Below are 18236 nucleotides of genomic sequence, written 5' to 3'. Positions count from 1 at the left end.
ACTTCTAGTATAAGAAGTATTTTTAGTATTTAATATATCCCTGACACTGTTCTAAGGGCTATACATATACATGCTGTTCCCCCCACCACCTCTCTCTCTCTCTCTCTCTCTCTCTCTCTCTCTCTCTCTCTCTCTCTCTTTCTTTCTCTCTCTCTCTCTCACTCACACTCAATCCTCACAATGCCCTGTCAAGAAAGTCCTTTTATCATCCCCTTCAGAGATTGGAAAATGAGGTACACAGGGTCAAAACAGTTGAAGGTTATACATTACCTAGTGTTGAGCAGAGCTGGGATTTGAGCCCAAGTAAGTCCAGTGTCACAGTCTACCCTCTTCATAGCTCTAACATTTACCAGAAGTAGACCTGGTGAATCTAATAAAGGCCAGTCTCATGAGATAGTAAAACTGAAGCCAGGAAGCAGAACAGTGCCTTTAAAAACATATTTGTGGGAGCTGGAGAGATGGCTCAGTGGTTAAGAACACTGACTGCTCTTGCAGAGGAGCCAGGTTCAATTCCTAATACCCCATGTCAGCTAACAACCATCCAGAAGTCTAGTTTCAGGGGAATCCAGTACCCTCTTCTGACCTCTTCAGGCATTGTACAACATGGTGCCCATGCAGGCAATACATTCATACACAGAATAAAAATAATAAAAAAAAAATTTTAATGTATTTGTGAGGGCCAAGGGGTGGGTCTGGGTCAGTGGTGGAGTGCTTACCTAGCATGCACAAAGCCCTGTAGCATTTGATCTCCAGTACTGCAGTCTCTCTGCTCTCTCTCTCTCTGTCTCTCTCTCCCTCTCCCTCTCTCTCTCTCCCTCTCTCTCCCTCCCTCTGTGTGTGTGTGTGTGTGTGTGTGTGTGTGTGTCTCTCTCTCCCTCTCTCTCCCTCCCTCTGTGTGTGTGTGTGTGTGTGTGTGTATGTGTGTGTGTGTGTGCGCGCACGCGCGTGCAGAGAGAGAGAGAGAGAGAGAGAGAGAGATTGAATTTAGTGAGGAATCCAGATGCTGGTTTCTCTCAGACACTGAGCCATCTTGCTGACCCCTATTTAAATTTTTAGAGAGTTTGTATGCAGTTGATATTATGCCTTCCTTAACTATGTGTGGAATTCACCAGGTCCTGGGCCTAGAGTTTTCAATATAGGAAGGTTTTTTATGACAGCTTTCTTTAATAGATATAAGAAAATTGAGGTTTGTTTGTTTTGTTTTGTTTTTCCCTTGAGTGAACTTTGGTAGTTTGTATATTTCAAAGATTTTTTTTCCATTTCATCTAGGTTGTTGATTTATTGGCATAAATTTAAAGGGATATTTTCTATTCCTTTTAAGTTCTGAGAGTCCAGTGATGTTATTTCTCTCACTCCTGGTGTTGGTCATTTTTGTCTTTTTTATGCAGTCTGGCTACAGATTGATCAATTTTATTGCTCTTTTCAATAATGAACTTTCATATTTTTCTATTTTTTTCCATTTCATTGGTTCTTGTTTACTTTATAAAAAGAAATGCTAGTTAAATATAGTTTCTCAAGAAGCTAATCACTTTCAACTGAGTGATATTCAAAGCTAATACACTTTGAATTGTACTGTATTCTTATGTTTAGTCCCATAAGTTTATGGGACTAAAGGTACTCAAGTACTTAGTGCCCTTTAGTACTGCTTCTAGGTGTGTGCCTCAGATCTTGATACATTTTAATTTTCATTAGGTTCAGAATACTCTAGAATCTTTGATTTCTTAAGATGTGTTCTTTAATAGCCCATCAATGGTCTAGAAGTGTGTTGGTTTCTAGATGTTTAAGGGTTTCCCACATATTCTCTTACTGATCCGTTTGAATCCTATTCTGTTGGCTTTTCTGGTAACAAACCCCGAAGGAGCAATCTTTTTAAAAAATATATTCTTTTTTTTTTTTATTTTATGTGTATCAGTGTTTTGCCTGCATGTATATAAGTGCACCATGTACACACAATGCTCACAGAGATCAGAAGAGAGTGTCAGCTCCCTTGGAACTGGAGTTACATATAGTTATTAGCCAAAATGAGGGTGCTGGGAACTGAACCTAGGTCCTCTGCAAGAGCAACTAATGCTCTTAACCAATGAGCCATCTCTCCAGCCCCCTTTCTAAAAGATTTATCTTGATTTTGAAGTGTGTGTGTGTATTTGTGCATGCAGTGATCTCCCTGGAGTGAGTTATAGGCAGTTGTGAGCCACCGGGAACGAATGCCAGGAATTCAATTCCCATCCTCTGCAAGAGCTCTTAACTACTAAGCCATCCCTCCCACCCTAGAAATAATTTTGTCTATCCTGCTCCTGGTTGTCATTGTTGGGTTAGCTAGGATTCTGTTTCTTTTTCATGGGGCTTGGTGATACATCCTTTAATGAATGGTCAGTAGAAGAATGCAAAAGACTATGGAACTTTCTTTTTGAGCTATTCTTTCTGTAAAACCAAGATCTTTGGAATAAGTATAGAGATATCCATGCTCCCCACCACTTCCTGTTCTGTTTTATTTCCTCTTTAGCCAAGTTTCTGAACGTTTCTTATATTTAATGTGTGTTTCTTATAGATAGTACACAATTGGGGCTTGCTTTTTGATCCAGTTTCTCAGTCTCTGCCTTATAATTGGGGTATTTAGACTATTTACATTTACTGTTGTCATTGGTCTATTTATTAGATTTAAGTCTGACATCTTTCCATTTGTTCCTGTTTGTCTTACCCATTAATCTCCCCCTTTACCCTTTTTCTGTATTTTTTCAAATTATAGTTTATGCTTTCATTTTATCATCTTTGATTTCTTAGCTATAATTTTTGGTTTCTCTATTTTAGTGGTTGCTTTAGGGTTTATATTGTACACCTTTAGTTTATCACAGTCTATTTATGTTATGTGACTCTTTATTGGGGAGACAAACATTTCTTTTCACCCTAGAGAGAGCACCAACAACAGGCTAATGTAAGACGTCCACCCAAGTCTGCCTGGTGAACCAATGAGTTTAATTAGGGTTACTTAAAGGAGCACGGATGAAACATAAGCAGCCTGTGAGCTGCTACACCACTGAAGAAATCTCCCTGTCCCTCTCCCCTGTTTTCCCTCTCTCCCCCTCTCCCTCTCTCCCTCCCAGTAACCATTAATTGCCTCTGTATCCTTGCAGGGGGAGAACCTTGTGAGTATGTGGCCTAGTAAGTCCCTCCTCCCCGATACAGGCCTTTAATGGGCTGTTTTCTATGGGTCTTATGCAGGTTCATAGCTGCTGAGAGTTCAGGAGGACAATGGCCATGCTGTGCCTGGAGGCCAGAATTCCACAGTTTATCAGAGCTATATGTTAGAAGTAGAAAACACCAGAGCAGCTGGCTCAGTGGAAAGAAGCTGACAAACCTTCAGAAGAGCTTCATTAGGAGATGGTCTGCAGCAGGAGATCAGGCCTTCGGGTCTGGAACAGCTGTGTTAAGAGAGACAGCAGCCATGACAGAGGCCTCTTGGTGGGAGGGTGGCAACCCTGAAAGAGCCTTCATATCCCCTAATGGGATCTGGGTCTTGAAGAAATTCTAGCCAGGCACTAAGTAGGGCCATGAACTTACTGTGTGGGGGGTGGCTGGTCTTGCTGTCTTGTTTTTTCTGCTGAGATTGGACTGCTCTGTCTCATGCACCTCAGAAAGGGCCTTCAGGTCCCTGATTTAACATGCATATACTCAAGGAACTTTAAAATACTGATTACATTTTCATTTTTTCCCCTCCAGTCTTTTGTTTTTAAATATGCCTTACATTTTTTCTTAACAATTTTTGCAGACTTCTGAGGTGTTTTAAATCTATATACTAGATTTTAGTGGTGACCTCTTTAAAAAAAATTATCAGGGACTGGAGAGATGGCTCGGCGGTTAAGAACACTGACTGGTCTTACAGAAGACCCAGGTTTGAATCCCAGCACCCACATGGCAGCTAACAACTGTCCGTAACTCCAGCTCCAGGGGATCCAACAGCCTCTTCTGTCCTCCACAGGCATTGCACAACACGGGTGCACTTACTTACATGCAGGCATAACACTCATACACATAAAATAAAAATAATTAGCCAGGCATGGTGGCCCACGCCTTTAATCCCAGCACTTGGGAGGCAGAGGCAGACGGATCTCTGTGAGTTCGAGGCCAGCTTGGTCTCCATTAGCGAATCCAGGCCAGCTGCAGCTAGAGGGAGACCTTGTCTCAAAAAAGACGAATGAATGAATGAATGAATGAATGAATGAATGAATGAATGAAAATTTTAAAAAGAATTATCACGCCAGGCATGGTGGCTCATGCCTTTAATCCCAGCACTTAGGAAGTGGAGGCAGGCAGATCTCTATGTGTTCCAGGCCAGCTTGGTCTCCTTGGTTCCAGGACAGCTGGAGCTATAGGGAGACCCTGTCTCAAAAAGACCCCCCCCAAAAAATTAGCACATTTTATATATGTATTTAGTGTATGTGTATGATATATATGTCTTTGGGCTGTGTATATGTCACAGAAACTGGGTGGAGGTCAGAGGAGCCAGTTGTCCCTATCTACCATGTTGGTGTTTAGTTCCGATTATGAGGCTTGGCAGCAAGTGCCTTTACCTACTGAGCCATCTCACAGGTCTCTCCAGTCTTTATACTGTTATTGCTACTTTTATGTAAATTATAAATCTTACTTTAAACCATTCTTTACCTTTGACTTCTCCAGAGTCACCATTTCTGTTTTCTTCATTCCTGTGTTCTGACCCATATTTCTATCTACTGTCATTTCTGTGCTACCTGAATGGCTTAACATTTCTTTTTTTTTTTTTTTAATGTGTATGAGTGTATTGCCTGCATGTATATAAGTGCACTGTGTCATGCAGTGCCCTCAGAAGTCAGAAAAGGGTGTTGAATCTCCTGGGACTGGAGTTATAGATGGTTGTTAGCCTCCATGTGGGTGCTGGGATCGAACCTGGGTCCTCTGCAACAGCAGCCAGTGCTCTTAACTGCTGAGCCATCTCTCCAGCCCCCTTAATAACATTTCCTGTGGTATGGGTACTAATGAAAAATTCTTCCATAGTTTGTACATCTGGAAACCCTTTCACAGTAAGATGCCAACACATTTGAAGGACTCAAGGGATTTGTCTATACCCACTTTGCAGAGATCACTGTCCTAATGTCCAGTTGCTTTGAAAACCATTATTTCGTATATTTTGTTTATTTTTTGTAATTTCAGGTATTTGGCTGTTATTGTCTCAAAATGAAATTCTAGGCAAGAATTAGAGGAAGGAGTAAGGGAGAGTAGCTCTTTTTTAAGGGAGAGACTCTAGATAGACTGGGTACAAATGCTTGACTGTTAAGTCATATATACGTCATATATATGACAGAATACTTGAATTCTGGTGGAGGGCTATGGGGGGTAGGGAGAAAGGAAAGGGTCTAAATTTGATTAAGATCTTTTAAGTGAAATGCACAGAAACTCAATAAAAAACTGTAAAAAAAAAAAAAAAGAATTATTAGAGGAAGGAAATAAAGTGGCAGAATCAAACATTTTCAAAATGGCAACTAACAGGCACACGGTGAGGTAGAAAGCTCTGAGAAAGGTGTATTTTTACCCAGAAGCCAAGGTTCCTTGGAGACAGGAGAGTACCTCTGAACAAAACAGTGCACACAAAAAAAGCACAAGTGAAAATGCTTTTGGAAGTTTCTGAGTGGCATCAAATCTGAACTGAAGTGATAGTCTCTAGGTTTTTCTCTGTCAGCCTGACCTTGAGGGCTGTGGCAGAAACAACAGTGCACTGGTATGACGTCTAGAGGTTACAACCAGGGGATCCCAGGTTGTTAAAGACACAGAATTGGAAAAACTGCAGAGCATCTCCTGCTAAGCTTCCCAAATTGAGTTGCTTATTAATCTTCCTGTGTGAAAGACTGTTCTGGTCACATAACAGTTACGCATACTTAGAATGCTTGAGGAGAGAAGTGGCCACCCTTTCCTGTACTGTGTAAACTTCCAAACAGTTGTTTTCATCTGTCAGTTGTGAACAAACATTCCATGTCTGTTTTCCTATAGGGGGTACAAGGAAGTTAAAAAAAAAAAAAAAAAGTAGAAGCTGGGCACAGTAATGCTTGTCTGTAATCCCAGCTATACTGGTTTAAAAACAAAAATGTATTTTCTCACAGTTTTAAAGACTGGAAGATCCAAAATGGCTGCACCAAGGTGGCTAAGGGTCCTTTTGCTGGCTTGCAGGTGGCCACTGTGTCACCATTTTCTCACTTGGCTTTTGCTTGGTGTGCACAGATCTTTCCCTCCCTCTCTTTTTCTTGAAAGATCAGCAGTTGTAAGACTGTATTTAATCTTCACTCCTAGGAGCTAGAGAGGTGGCTCAGTGGTTAAGAGAACTGGCTGCTCTTGCAGGAGAACCTAGGTTCGTTCCCAGCACCCACATGGTGGCTAACAACCGGCTATAATTCCAGTTCTAGGGTACCTGACACCCTCTTCTGGCCTTGTTGGGGACTGCCTGCACAGGTGCACTTACATACATAAAAATACATGCAGGCAAAATACATAAAATAAATTTTAAAAATTTTCTTTAAATCTTCACTCCTAAAAACTGTAGTTCCAAACACCATCATAGTGGGGTTAGGACCTCAATGTCTGGATTATGGGGAGACACAAATATTCCATAACAGAGTGTGGACCACAGTTTCATAGGTGCTGAACAGCTATGACTTTGGTCTTTTGTGGTCCTCCACTTTCAAGGTATGTTGTAATACCCTTAGAACCTAAGCCCTGGTAATGGAGGGCCCCAGTGCCCCATACTTCTAAACCAAGAGGTTTTGAAATCGGTATTCTGACAGTTTGCTGAATGAGCAGAATTGGCCTGAATGCACCTTGCTGGTTACTGTTTGGATTTTGTTGGAAAGCACCCAGTCTCTAAGGAGACTGACTTCATGCTGCTTATCTCTATCTAGGTTCTTCTTTGTGGTCCAGTTGGTCCAAAGCTACACGAACTTCTTGATGATAATGTATTTGTTCCACCAGAGTCACTGCAGGAAGTAGATGAGTTCCACCTCATTTTGGAGTATCTGGCAGGTAAGGGTGGGAGGAAGTGCTGGTGGCAGGATGGGGCAGAGGACTGTGTAGTATCAGATTGGGGTTTGACTGTGCCAGAAATTCAACCTTGTAAATTAGCAGACTCCTGTTTGTGCTCCTGTACTCAAGATTTCCTGACCTATTGATCCACAGAGCTGATATTAGCCATCATCTCAATGGAGGGTGGTAGTTTGATAGTATTGAAGATAGTGCTCTGTCTACCAACAGTACTGGACCCAGGGGAAGCCAGGCTGCAGGGGAAAGCAAATATCAGTAAAAACGAGACTGTTAAGCACACACTCATGATTATTTTGATTGCCATTAGGCATGATAGGCAAGCTCTCTCCTACTAAGTTATCTCTAGCCCAAACACAGACTAATAATAAAGTCTTTATTACCACGAGTTCAGAAAGGCAGCTAACATTTGCTCAGCTCTGCTGGGTTCCTCCCAGGCCTTTGCTGGCCCAGCTCTCCCAGGCTGCTTGGGGTTGGTTCTAGTCCTCTGGCAAGCTTTTATGGTAGCACTTTTTTTGTTGAAGTGAAGTAGATATGTCCTGTATCTAGCATTACTTATGTTTCTTCCTGTTGTGTAGTAGTCTAGTGTTTATAAATCCAAATTAACCCCATCCAGTGGATGTTATAAGTTACAAAGACTAAAGGTCTGATTCCTGTGTGAATCTTCAATACCTGAACACATTTTGATTCTGTGTATTTCCTGCTATCTTTTCTTCCGCTCGGGAACTCTTGGGCTTCTGATTCAACACATTATTCATGTTAAAGGACCAAGCATCCAAACAGACTTAATTTATACCTTATAGCGGTACTTAATACTTTAGGGAGCCACTTCCACATCAGACAAGAGAACCTCATCCTAGAGTAATTCACTGTGATAGAAGATATAAAACACATGCTCCTTGAAAATTGCCCTCTTCTCCAAGTACACAGAAAGGAGTTCATTGTTTCTGGTTCTCTCCTGGGTACATACTAGAAACAGTCGGGACTTAGGGAGAATGGGATCTAAAATTAGCAGAATGTTTTAGTAGAAATTGACTTTTAATGGTACACAAGTGGGACATAGACATGACACCTCACCATCGAACATGGCAGTGAGGGTGGATCCAGTAGTGTGGTTAGCTTTGCAAGCTGCCTCATGAGCAGGACTGCTGCCTGGAAGATTCTGGATAGCTAAGATGTGCTCTGGGGCCCTGCTGCTGCCACATTCCTCTCTTGCCACTCCTGTAGGTGCCCACAGCCTGCCTGGGCACATTACAGGTCATTGTTCTGTGGTGACTTCAAAGTGGAGCCCGTGTCTGCTGCTGTCTGAGACTGCTTTCCATGGCGTTAAGGAGCCAGCCAAGCTCATCATGAGGAGATTGTTTCTGTCCTCATTTCTGTTCTTTCCTTTGCCTAATTTTTCTCGGTACAAAGCAGTGCCCCCCCCCCAAATAACCTCGTGAAGTTTTGTTTCAATAGGCCCCAAGAAGGGACAGTCTAGTGATAATAGCTCTCAGGGTAACTTTCTTAACAGAAGTAGTCCCTGGCTTCTGTTTAGCCTAGATTGGTAAATTCCAAAAGCATCCATCAGCTTTTTTTTCTTTCTTTCTTTCCCACCCAGGCATTCTAGAGAAGCTTGCTTTCAGGCTTGGGCTGGGAACCCAGCAATCACTACACCAAGGTTTTGTCAAGATGATAAATTGAGAAATGGCGTCCAGAAATAAGTACAAGTTTTGTGAGAAAGGGGCTGTTAGTTGCTGCTACAGGCTGACTTCTAGTCCATTTACATCTCAGGCCACTCCATCAGTCCCTGGGTCCTATGGAAACAACAGCTGTCCACACTCCTTGTCTTTGCCTATTTATTTTTGCCTCTGTCGCTCCCTGAAGAAGTCAGTTACTGCTGGGCATGGTGGTGCACACCATTAGTCCCAGCACTTGGAGACAGAGGCAGGTGGATCTCTGTGAGACTGAGGCCAACCTGGTCTATATAGCAAGTTCCAGGCCTGGGACAACTTCCTGGTGCTACAGGAAGACCCTGTCTCAACAAAAACAAAAAAACACAATAAAACAGTTGCTTTGAGTGTTGTATGGCCCTTTTCTCCTAGGCTGAGCTGGACAGTGTTTCCTAGCAGTCTCTCTCTTTAAGGGTAGAGCCCCAGGCTTGCTCTATGGAGAATAGCAGTGTAGTATGTTTTTACCCTTGTGCAGTCTTGTTGCTTTGAGAAATGTTGGATTTAGAGTTCATAGCCATATTTTTTGTCATCTTGATCATTTAGGTCATCTGTCTGCTTTTATTATTCCCTTGCTCTTGACTAACTCATTCTCATGACTGTGTGACAGATATGCTGTGAGGCAGTAGGGATGTTGAGGATAGAAGACAGCACAGGCCTGCCCCTCAGCTCACAGGTGACTATAGGAAATGGACATTTGAATGGATCAGTACAAAACTGTAGGCCAGGCCCTATAATAGGGTGATTGGTGGCCCTGGGAAGAAAGTGGTCAAATCTTCATGGGGATGGGGACAGAGGAAGGACACATTTAGAAAGTAGCACTTGAACTTGACTTTGAATAGTCTTCACTCCAAAGCAGTTCTACACAGAAATGGCTGAGGTGGCCAGATAATCTTACTTTTTTGACAGAGTGCCTAGAAAACACCAGGGGGTAGCAGGGAAGAAGTACAGTCAGCTTGGCTCTTGGGGCATCAGCCTGCATAGCTTCCAGCTCAGTGGAAGGTGCTCACGCCGCTGCCCTTGGAAAGGTAGCCTGTCCTGTCTGCTGGGTATGCATGGTATGTGCTTTGTTGGTATTTAGAAGTCAGGTGCTCTGTAACTGTGTTCTGTGTTTGAAAGCACAGTAGATGGTAGAGCTTTCTTGGAACTCATAGGTTGCTGATGACCTTGAAAAAGGTAGCACTTAAAAGGTACAGGCACCCATGCCATGTCTTTTTGTTCTTTTATAGATCTGGGGTTAGATTTGGGGTTTGTTTTTATCCATTTCTGTCATGTCCTGGATGCAGCACCTTGCTGACCTATGATCACTGTAGCCTGTGTCCACTCGGCCACAAGCCAGCTTGCTCAGAACCAAGACTCCAGCGAGGCACCTGCAAGTGTCCCACAGCTGGGAGACTGAAAGCCTCTTCCTTTTCTTCCCATTGTGTTGACTGGGCTTTTCTAGGGGAGGAGTGGGGCCCGTTTAAAGCTCCCCATGCCAACCGGTTCATCTTCTCTCACGACCTCTCCAACGGGGCCATGAATATGCTGGAGGTGTTTATGTCTAGCCTGGAGGAGTTCCAGCCTGACCTGGTGGTCCTCTCTGGATTGCACATGATGGAGGGACAAAGCAAGGAGCTTCAGAGGAACAGACTCTTGGAGGTAATAGCTCTTACAGAATCCCATGCTCCTCAGTTGGTGTTTCCTTCAGGCTCCGTCTGGCCTCTGTAGCTGGCGTTGCCTTGCCTTAGGTCCTGCTGTCCCAAGGACATACTTTGGTAGCAGTGGGGGTAGGGCAGTTGAGAGCATCTTGCCTGAGCTCTGCATTCTGTGCTTCACTGTGGCTGCAAGCTGCAGGGTTTGTAGCTGTGTCCTGTGTTATTTGTACCATCTCACCTCACACCAGCTATGCTGTGCTTCCTGCAGATCTGTACAGCAGTTGGGGTCAACTGCTTGGTTTAGGTCCCAAGAATAGGCTGCCAACATGAACACACAGGGGCAGTTCTTTGTCCTCTGATTCTGTACCCTGGTGACTCCCTACAGAGCATAGTTTTTCTGTTGGGAAAAGCAGCCTTTGTCCACAAAGGCATTGGGGACCCACATTGCTTGTAACTCTCATGAGGATGTGCAGAGGCAGTTACCAGGGTACATATGGACTGTCAGGACTTAATCTTGTTTAGTCTTCCCTCCTGCCTCACTTCTTCTGTCCTAATAGCACCGTCCTCCTCTCTGCAGGTTGTGACCTCCATTTCTGACATCCCCACTGGTATTCCAGTTCACCTAGAACTGGCCAGTATGACCAACAGGGAGCTCATGAGCAGCATTGTGCATCAGGTAAGCACGTAGGCCATTCACAGGCCTCCTCTGGACCTGGTCCTCAGGGCCTCACAGTTTCCTTTCTCCTATGAGAACAGATGTTTTAGATTCCAGCTGGCTCACTGACTGACATGTGTGTTATGTTATTCAAACCTGAGTCCAGGGGAGCCAGAAACCCAGGCCTGTTCAGGAATAATACCTCCTATTATGTTAGAATTGTGGCAGTATAGCTGATGGTCTGAGTCATATTTCTTCTGGAGTGGGGAAGTTGAAAGTGAAGGGTGTTCTTTGTTTCTGGTTTGGGTTGTGTGTTTTTGTTTTGTTTTGCAAATTTCAGAGTCAAAAACTGCAAGCCCAATTCAGCTGATTTCAGTTAAACTTAAAGAGACTTTGGGTGAACCTGATTCCCTCACTGCTGAGCATATCAGGTCTCCTCCTTTTGGACAAAGAGGTGACTAGGATAAAGCCCAGTGAGAGACACATGAAAACTAATTTTAAATACCTAGATTAGCACCTTACCTTGTCTGCTCATTGCCTTATGATTTCAGGCAGGTTACTTTTCACTTTACTGTGTTGACTGAAAATGTAGAACCACACCAAGAAGACATAGAAGAGCTACAGTGAGGACTCACCCCTGGCTCTTCAGCTTCCTCCACTGAACCCACCCCTAGGTGGCTCATCAGTTTCCTGTGTCTCTCCATAGCTATTGTGTACACATAAAAAGACATGGAAATACATCATTTTCATACCCTTTTACAGAAAAGGGCAGTGAAGTATGCTGAACACACTCTTCTGCACTTGCTCTTTTTCATCAGATGAGTTTTTTATCTTTCCTGTATCATAACATGGAGAGCATCCTTGGTCTCTCCATAACCATATGGTTAAAGTGAATGTGGGGCTGTCCCTCAGTTTAACCTGTACCTAGTTTTAAAATATATTTTTAAATTTTATGTGTTTTGTTGGCATGTATGTAAGTGCACCATATGTATGCCTGGAACTTGTGGATGCCAGAAGAGGGCACCAGATCCCTTAAACTGGCATTCCAGACCATTATGAACTACCATGTAAGTCTTGGGAACCAGACCTGGGTTCTCTGTTAAGAGTAGCAAGTGCTTTTAACAACTGAACTCTCTCCAGCCTCAACCTGTAAATTTTTTTTTTTTTTTTTGATACTGAGTCTCTCTGTAGCCCTTGCTGGCTTGGAACTTGCTATGCTTGCTATGTAGACCAGGCTGACCTCAATCTCACAGAGATCCACCTGCCCCTGCCTCTGGGATTAAAGGCATTTTCCAACCTAGCAACCTGTATCTTCCTAATGGCATTTTGATTGCTTACTGCTTATACTAGGATGGTACAGTGAATAAATCTTTGCATTACTTTATTTTTCCTGTGAGGAAGTATGTTTAATAAATTCTCAGAAGCAGAGATTGCTGGATTGGAGCATAACAAAGCATTTGTAAGTTTGAGGTTGCCCTTTGTGGGAACTATTCTGATGTCCTTCCCGATAGCAGTAGTTACAAGTGCTTCCTTCCTTGTGTCCTTGCTACCTGAATATGATGAAAACTTTGCATTCATGGCTGGGTGTGATGGTGCACACCATCAAGCCTAGTGGTTTGGAAGTGTTTGTAAGAAAGTCAAGTTCAAGGCCTGCCTGAACTATATAGTGAGTTCCAGGTCAACCTGGGCAGCCCAGCAAGACACTATCTCAACCAACCAATAAATGCTGTGGGCGCAGGGGGGTGCATATCATCAGTCTGGCAGGTGGAAAATGCTATATTAGTTGTTTTTTTAGTTTTGTTTTGTTTTGGTGGTGCTAAGGATAAAACCCAGGATCTTGCTCCATGCTAGACAAGTGACTGATTGTGAACAACATCCTCTGCACCCCCCCTTTTTTTTTTAGAACTTGAAGGAAAACTAGTAAAAAGCCCAGCCTCACTTTTTAGGGTAATTTTAGGTTCAAATTGAGAAGACTGAACAGGGAGTTCCCATAACCCCCTGCCCCTGCACAGGCTTACTTCCTCCCCTGTCAGCACCAGTGACATGCAGGCAGTGTAGTTTGTTGTTTCCCTTTTTGAGATTAGGTATTGTTTTCCTTTTTTAAAACGAATCACTTTTATTTCATTTTTTTTCTCTGAAACTGCTTAACCCTTCTGAGATTTACTGTTTAGATTGAAGGCAGTCTCCTCCTCCCACAGGAAGAATTATAGGAAGAAAGCTCTTAGCCCATTCCCTGGCACAGAACATACAGTAAATGAAAGTCACCATCACACCAATAGTTACAGGCCACTAATTTCTTGGTAAAGTTTTATGCACATGCACACACACTTGTATCCACGTGAAGGGACTTGTGTCTGTATAGAGCCCTTTACCTGGTTCTAAAGAGGGAAATAGAAAAGCTGAGGGCATATAGTGGTTCTCTATGAAATGGGAGATGGGCACCCATTTGTGCCCTTTCACTTAGGGTCATCTCTCAGGGCAACCCTCTTCATAACCCATACCTGCTTAAAATGTAGCTGCTGGGAACTGGAGAGATGGCTCAATTGGTGAAGTGCTTGCCATGCAAGCATGAGGACCTGAGGTGCAGTAGAGCACACCTGTACTCCCAGTGCTGAGGAGGCAGAGACAAGAGGATCTCTAGAGCTCACTGACCAGTCTGTCTAGCTGAATTGGTGAACCTCAGGTTCAGTGGGAGACCCTGTCTCAAAAAAATAAGATGGAGAGTGATTAAGGAAGACACCCACCTAATGTCAACCTTTGGCCTCTACAAGTGCATGTGTTCACATACCGTGCACGCACACACAGTTTAGCTCCAGCATGAAACTACATTCTTAATGCTGGGTACACAGAGCTATTATGACTTTGACTTCATACTACTCGGTGTTTTCCATTTGATTGGTGTAATGCCTTCTGGCACCCACAGCCATCAGTGGTAAGAGTATCTGTTCTGCATGCAGAGGCAAAAAAGAGGCACATAGAAGGACCTCCAGAATATGTATTTTTCTGCCCCCCCCCTTTTTTTTAACAATGGCATATAACAAAGTACTGAGTCTGAGACAATGTTGGAGCAACTCTGAAGTTTCTCCCAAGTGGTCATGGAGGCAGCGAGTTTGAGATGTAGCCTGAAACTGGCTTCAGGACATTCACTCATTGGCTCTGTGTCCTACGATACCCAAGGAGTTGGGTTGTGTCCACCAGAAAGAGACCTGTCGTTGTTTCTGTTAGCAGGTCTTTCCTGCAGTGACTTCCCTTGGGCTGAATGAACAGGAGCTGCTATTTCTCAGCCAGTCAGCATCTGGACCTCATGCTTCCCTCTCTTCCTGGAACGGTGTTCCTGACATAGGCATGGTCAGTGACATCCTCTTCTGGATCTTGAAAGAGCATGGCAGGAGTAAAAGCAGAACCTCGGACCTCACCAGGATCCACTTCCACACACTGGTATACCACATCCTGGCAACTGTGGATGGACACTGGGCCAACCAGCTCGCAGCTGTAGCTGCAGGAGCTCGTGTGGCTGGGACACAAGCCTGTGCCACTGAAACCATAGATGCCAACCGAGTGTCTCTGAGGGTACCCCAGGAGTTCATGACTTCCCATTCAGAGGCAGGCTCCAGAATAGTATTGAACCCAAACAAGCCAGTGGTGGAGTGGCACAGAGAAGGGGTATCCTTCCATTTCACACCAGTGTTGGTGTGTAAAGACCCTGTACGAACTGTGGGCCTTGGAGATGCCATTTCAGCTGAAGGACTCTTCTACTCAGAAGTATACCCTGGTCATTAGGAAGGTCGTGGGCAATTCTTATGAGGAAGGAGAACTGCCCAACTTAAGAATTCCAGGAAAAACATAACTTGGGAAATAGGCTTATGGGTATCAGAACAATTCCTAGATCTAATTGGAAGACAGCCAAAGAAATAACAGCAGATTAAACTGTACAGATACATTCCAGCCTGTTGGCAATTATATAAAAATATTTCAAGTTTTAATTGAAATTTAGTCATACTAATGAGACTGGATTTTTTATTTTTATGTTGTGTGTTACAGACGTTAAAAACCTCGATTCCTAAGTCCCCAGTATATGTAACACCATCAAGTATTTTAAGACCTGGAGAGCTGGTCTGGCCACAGAAGGTGCTCTCTCCTTGCCCACTCCGGAGGGGCAGACCCACACTCGCAGGCCTGGACTCATAAAGCCTCATGAAGCTCACTGCACTGGGGCAGAATCAGGATGTCCATTCAGTGTTAACAGTGACAGTATTTGAGGACTGTACCTTCTCAGCCTGCTGCTCTCAGGTTTAGGTCAGAGCCACAAGTAAGGACAAGAGTCCTGTGCTTCATGGTCTCAGGCTGAAGACACCTGGGGAGCTATAAGCCAACCAGTCTGCACTTGCTTAGAAAGACCAAGCCTTTCTGCCCCAGCTCCTGAGATTGTGAGCTGGCTGGTGAAAGGCTCCTGTGGCCTGGGCTCGGCGTCCTTGCCCAGTCCTGGATGTGTTTTCTGCAGCAGAAGACATACTTGTTTCTTCTGAGCCTTGAAGAAATTTGCTTTTACAACTGGAATGTGCTTTTGTGTTTAGAACAGATCATGTGCTTTGTGGGTTTTTTTTGACATGTCCATTAAAGAGTTTGACCTCATAAAAGCCCAGCCTCATAAATAAATTTGTCATGTTGTATTTTTTTAAACTAAAGATGTCTGTGTGTTTTTAAAAACATTCAAAACAATTTACATTTCAGGGATCCTAAGTCTAATTGATTTTGTTCCCACCTCACTCTGGACTGATACAGTGATTTACATGTCCCTTCACTACCGAGATGTTTATTCTTCCCTACCATTGATTAGGCAGTCCTCCACACTGAGCCCTGACAGTAGACCTGTCGGGTTGACAGTAACAAGCTACCTGTGTGTGGAGCAGCCATGTTGGAGATGAGTTAGAGCACAGCCATTTCAAAGAGCAGACAGTTCTATGTATTCCTGGCAGCTGGTGGCAAGCCAGCCAGCATTTCACACCCAGCTCTGCAGCAGTTTTGGAAATTTCAAACCTCCCCTCCCTGCTCTGAGTAAGAAGGGAAGTCTTAATTACTCTTTTTCTAAGGAAATTAAAGCCTACAGAGTTATACAGTTTGAGATTGAAAGCAAACATCTCATTAAGGATCTCTCTGGCCGCTACTTCATCCTCTGCCTCTGCACCCAGTTAAAAATAATCAACTTGCTACCTTTTTTTTTTGACAGGCCTCAAGTGTTGGGATTGCAGATGTGTGCCACCATGACTTAAGCCTGTTTTATTAGAAAAGCTTAAATGAGAAGAGATTCCTGTTTTCCTCAAAATTAGAATAACTCACCATTTTTAAATCTCTATTTTAATGTGCATGTTTTGCCTGTATGTAGGTAAGTGTACCCATGTCATGCAATGCTTATAGAGGCCAGAAGGCATGGGAACCCCCGAGACTGGAGTTAAGGGTGGTTGTTAGGTGCCATGTGGGTGCTGAAAACTGAACCCAGTTCTGAGCCTGGGTCCTCTGGAAGAGCAGCCAATGCTCTTAATCACTGGGCCATCTGTCCAGCCCCTCTTAGTAATAACACCTAAACTTTTCCACATTATCTTTTTCTTAGTCCGTAAGTTGTTTGTTCAGTTCCTGCACCCTTAGTATGTATTCTCAAAAAATTCTCCAGTTATTGGTAATGTTGAAAGACTTTAGAAATATAGTGAGCAGGTAGCTAGAGCTTTGTGTTTCCTCTCAACCTATGCCTCATGTGTACTAGGCAAGCACTCTGGTACTGAACTACAACCCCACTACCTCAAGGAAGTGTTTTTCAGTGGATGGGCCTTAATTACTAATAGTTGCTAGGTAGATAGAGAGCTTGCCACACAGTCAGGACGTAGTTGATGGGGCCAAGTGTGGTGGCCCATGCCTTTAGGACCAGCACTCAGGAGGCAGAGGCAGGTGGATCTCTATGAGTTCAAGGCCAGCCTGGTCTACATAGCAAGTTTAGGCCAGCTGGAGCTACAGGGAAATCCTGTCTCAAAAAGACCAAAAATGAAAAAGTAGTTGGTCAGTCTCATGGTTAGCATAGAAAGTATCAACATGGGTCTGAGATAAGTAGTGCAGGTCTGGTTTCTTAGAACATGAGTGCAAGCAGACTTGAATATACATATACCTCTCTGCAGAATGCCTTTTTGTGAAGCAGACTAAGCTCCAAGAGTAAGAATGAGTAGAATTTGTCATCTGAGAATAGAATATGCAGAAACAGGATGGAGCTGAGAGGTGAGGTATGGTCCCTGGCCCTGTGTTCTAAGTTGCATTTTACAAAGGTTCCCACATGGGGGCTTATATGAAGACAAAAAGTTTGACAATCTCCTGGCCAGTGAGGGGGCCCTCCTAGAAGCTCTGTACACTCACTCTTGGATTACTCAAGAAGTTGATTTAACCTAGGAAAAGCTGCAGCACACAACACTGCCAGAAGGTAAGGTGCAGCCCAGAGCAAGTAATCCTCATCTGACTTTGTCATATTCAGTCAGCATTTGATTCTTGTATTGTCAGGCTTGAGTGAGGCAGGAGTAACCATCAGCAGGAAGTGTTCAAATCCATGCAGGGTTTTGAGATAGTGAATGTTGTTTGATGGTGATGTTCTTTATTTGATGAATTACCTTAGTTTAGCGTCCCTTTCTCATCTGTAAAATGGAGCTATTATGGTACCTTGCCCTCAGGGATGTTGATGAAGATTATCAGACAAATATTTAGCACAGTATATAGCAGATAACTTAATAATTTGTCACTTCTTACTAACCTGAACAGGCAATTCCTGGGTCTCTTTAAGACTATTTTTAAGTCATCTGAAAGTTTTTTAATAATACAGCCTTTTTTGTTGTTTTTTTTTTTAGGTAAAAACTTATGAAACTGCACAAATTTTAAGTATATTGCTTGGTAAGTTTTGACAAATTCATATACCTAACGCCTGTCAAGTTATGGTTTACACACCTCATGTAATTCCTTCATGCCTCTTCCACATCATCCCATCCCTAACCTTGATCTTCACTATTTGGTCCCTTGTATAAAGCTGTTCATTCTGCATGTTTTAGAGATTAATTCACATTGCATGTAGTTGTTTTATAGCAGTTTCACCTTTAAGGTGACTAAAGCTCTTCTCAACAAGTGCTCGTATAGATAACTTTTCTCAGGTAG

At 43.4% G+C, this 18236-nt stretch overlaps 1 protein-coding gene across 2 annotated transcripts in view; it reads left to right on the top strand.

Annotated features, from left to right (window-relative positions):
- Adpgk (ADP dependent glucokinase) overlaps positions 1 to 15787 on the top strand; it is a 34303-nt gene extending 18516 nt beyond the window's left edge. Inside the window, exons 4-7 of one of the 2 annotated variants that reach the window (XM_008836446.3) lie at positions 6921 to 7041; positions 10210 to 10406; positions 10980 to 11078; positions 14286 to 15787. In XM_008836446.3, the coding sequence (XP_008834668.1) occupies positions 6921 to 7041; positions 10210 to 10406; positions 10980 to 11078; positions 14286 to 14837 (969 nt within the window). In that variant the 3' untranslated portion in view covers positions 14838 to 15787. Of the gene's footprint in view, positions 1 to 6920; positions 7042 to 10209; positions 10407 to 10979; positions 11079 to 14282 lie in introns of both variants that reach the window. The other variant, XM_008836444.3, reaches the window with a different exon arrangement.
- The last annotated feature ends 2449 nt before the right edge of the window (positions 15788 to 18236 follow it).

The sequence above is a fragment of the Nannospalax galili genome, unplaced genomic scaffold, assembly GCF_000622305.1.
Source record: "Nannospalax galili isolate Female #2095 unplaced genomic scaffold, S.galili_v1.0 scaffold54, whole genome shotgun sequence".
Classification (NCBI taxonomy): domain Eukaryota; kingdom Metazoa; phylum Chordata; class Mammalia; order Rodentia; family Spalacidae; genus Nannospalax; species Nannospalax galili.
The sequence above is the reverse complement of the archived record's forward strand: the minus strand, read 5'-3'. Positions and strand labels throughout refer to the sequence as shown.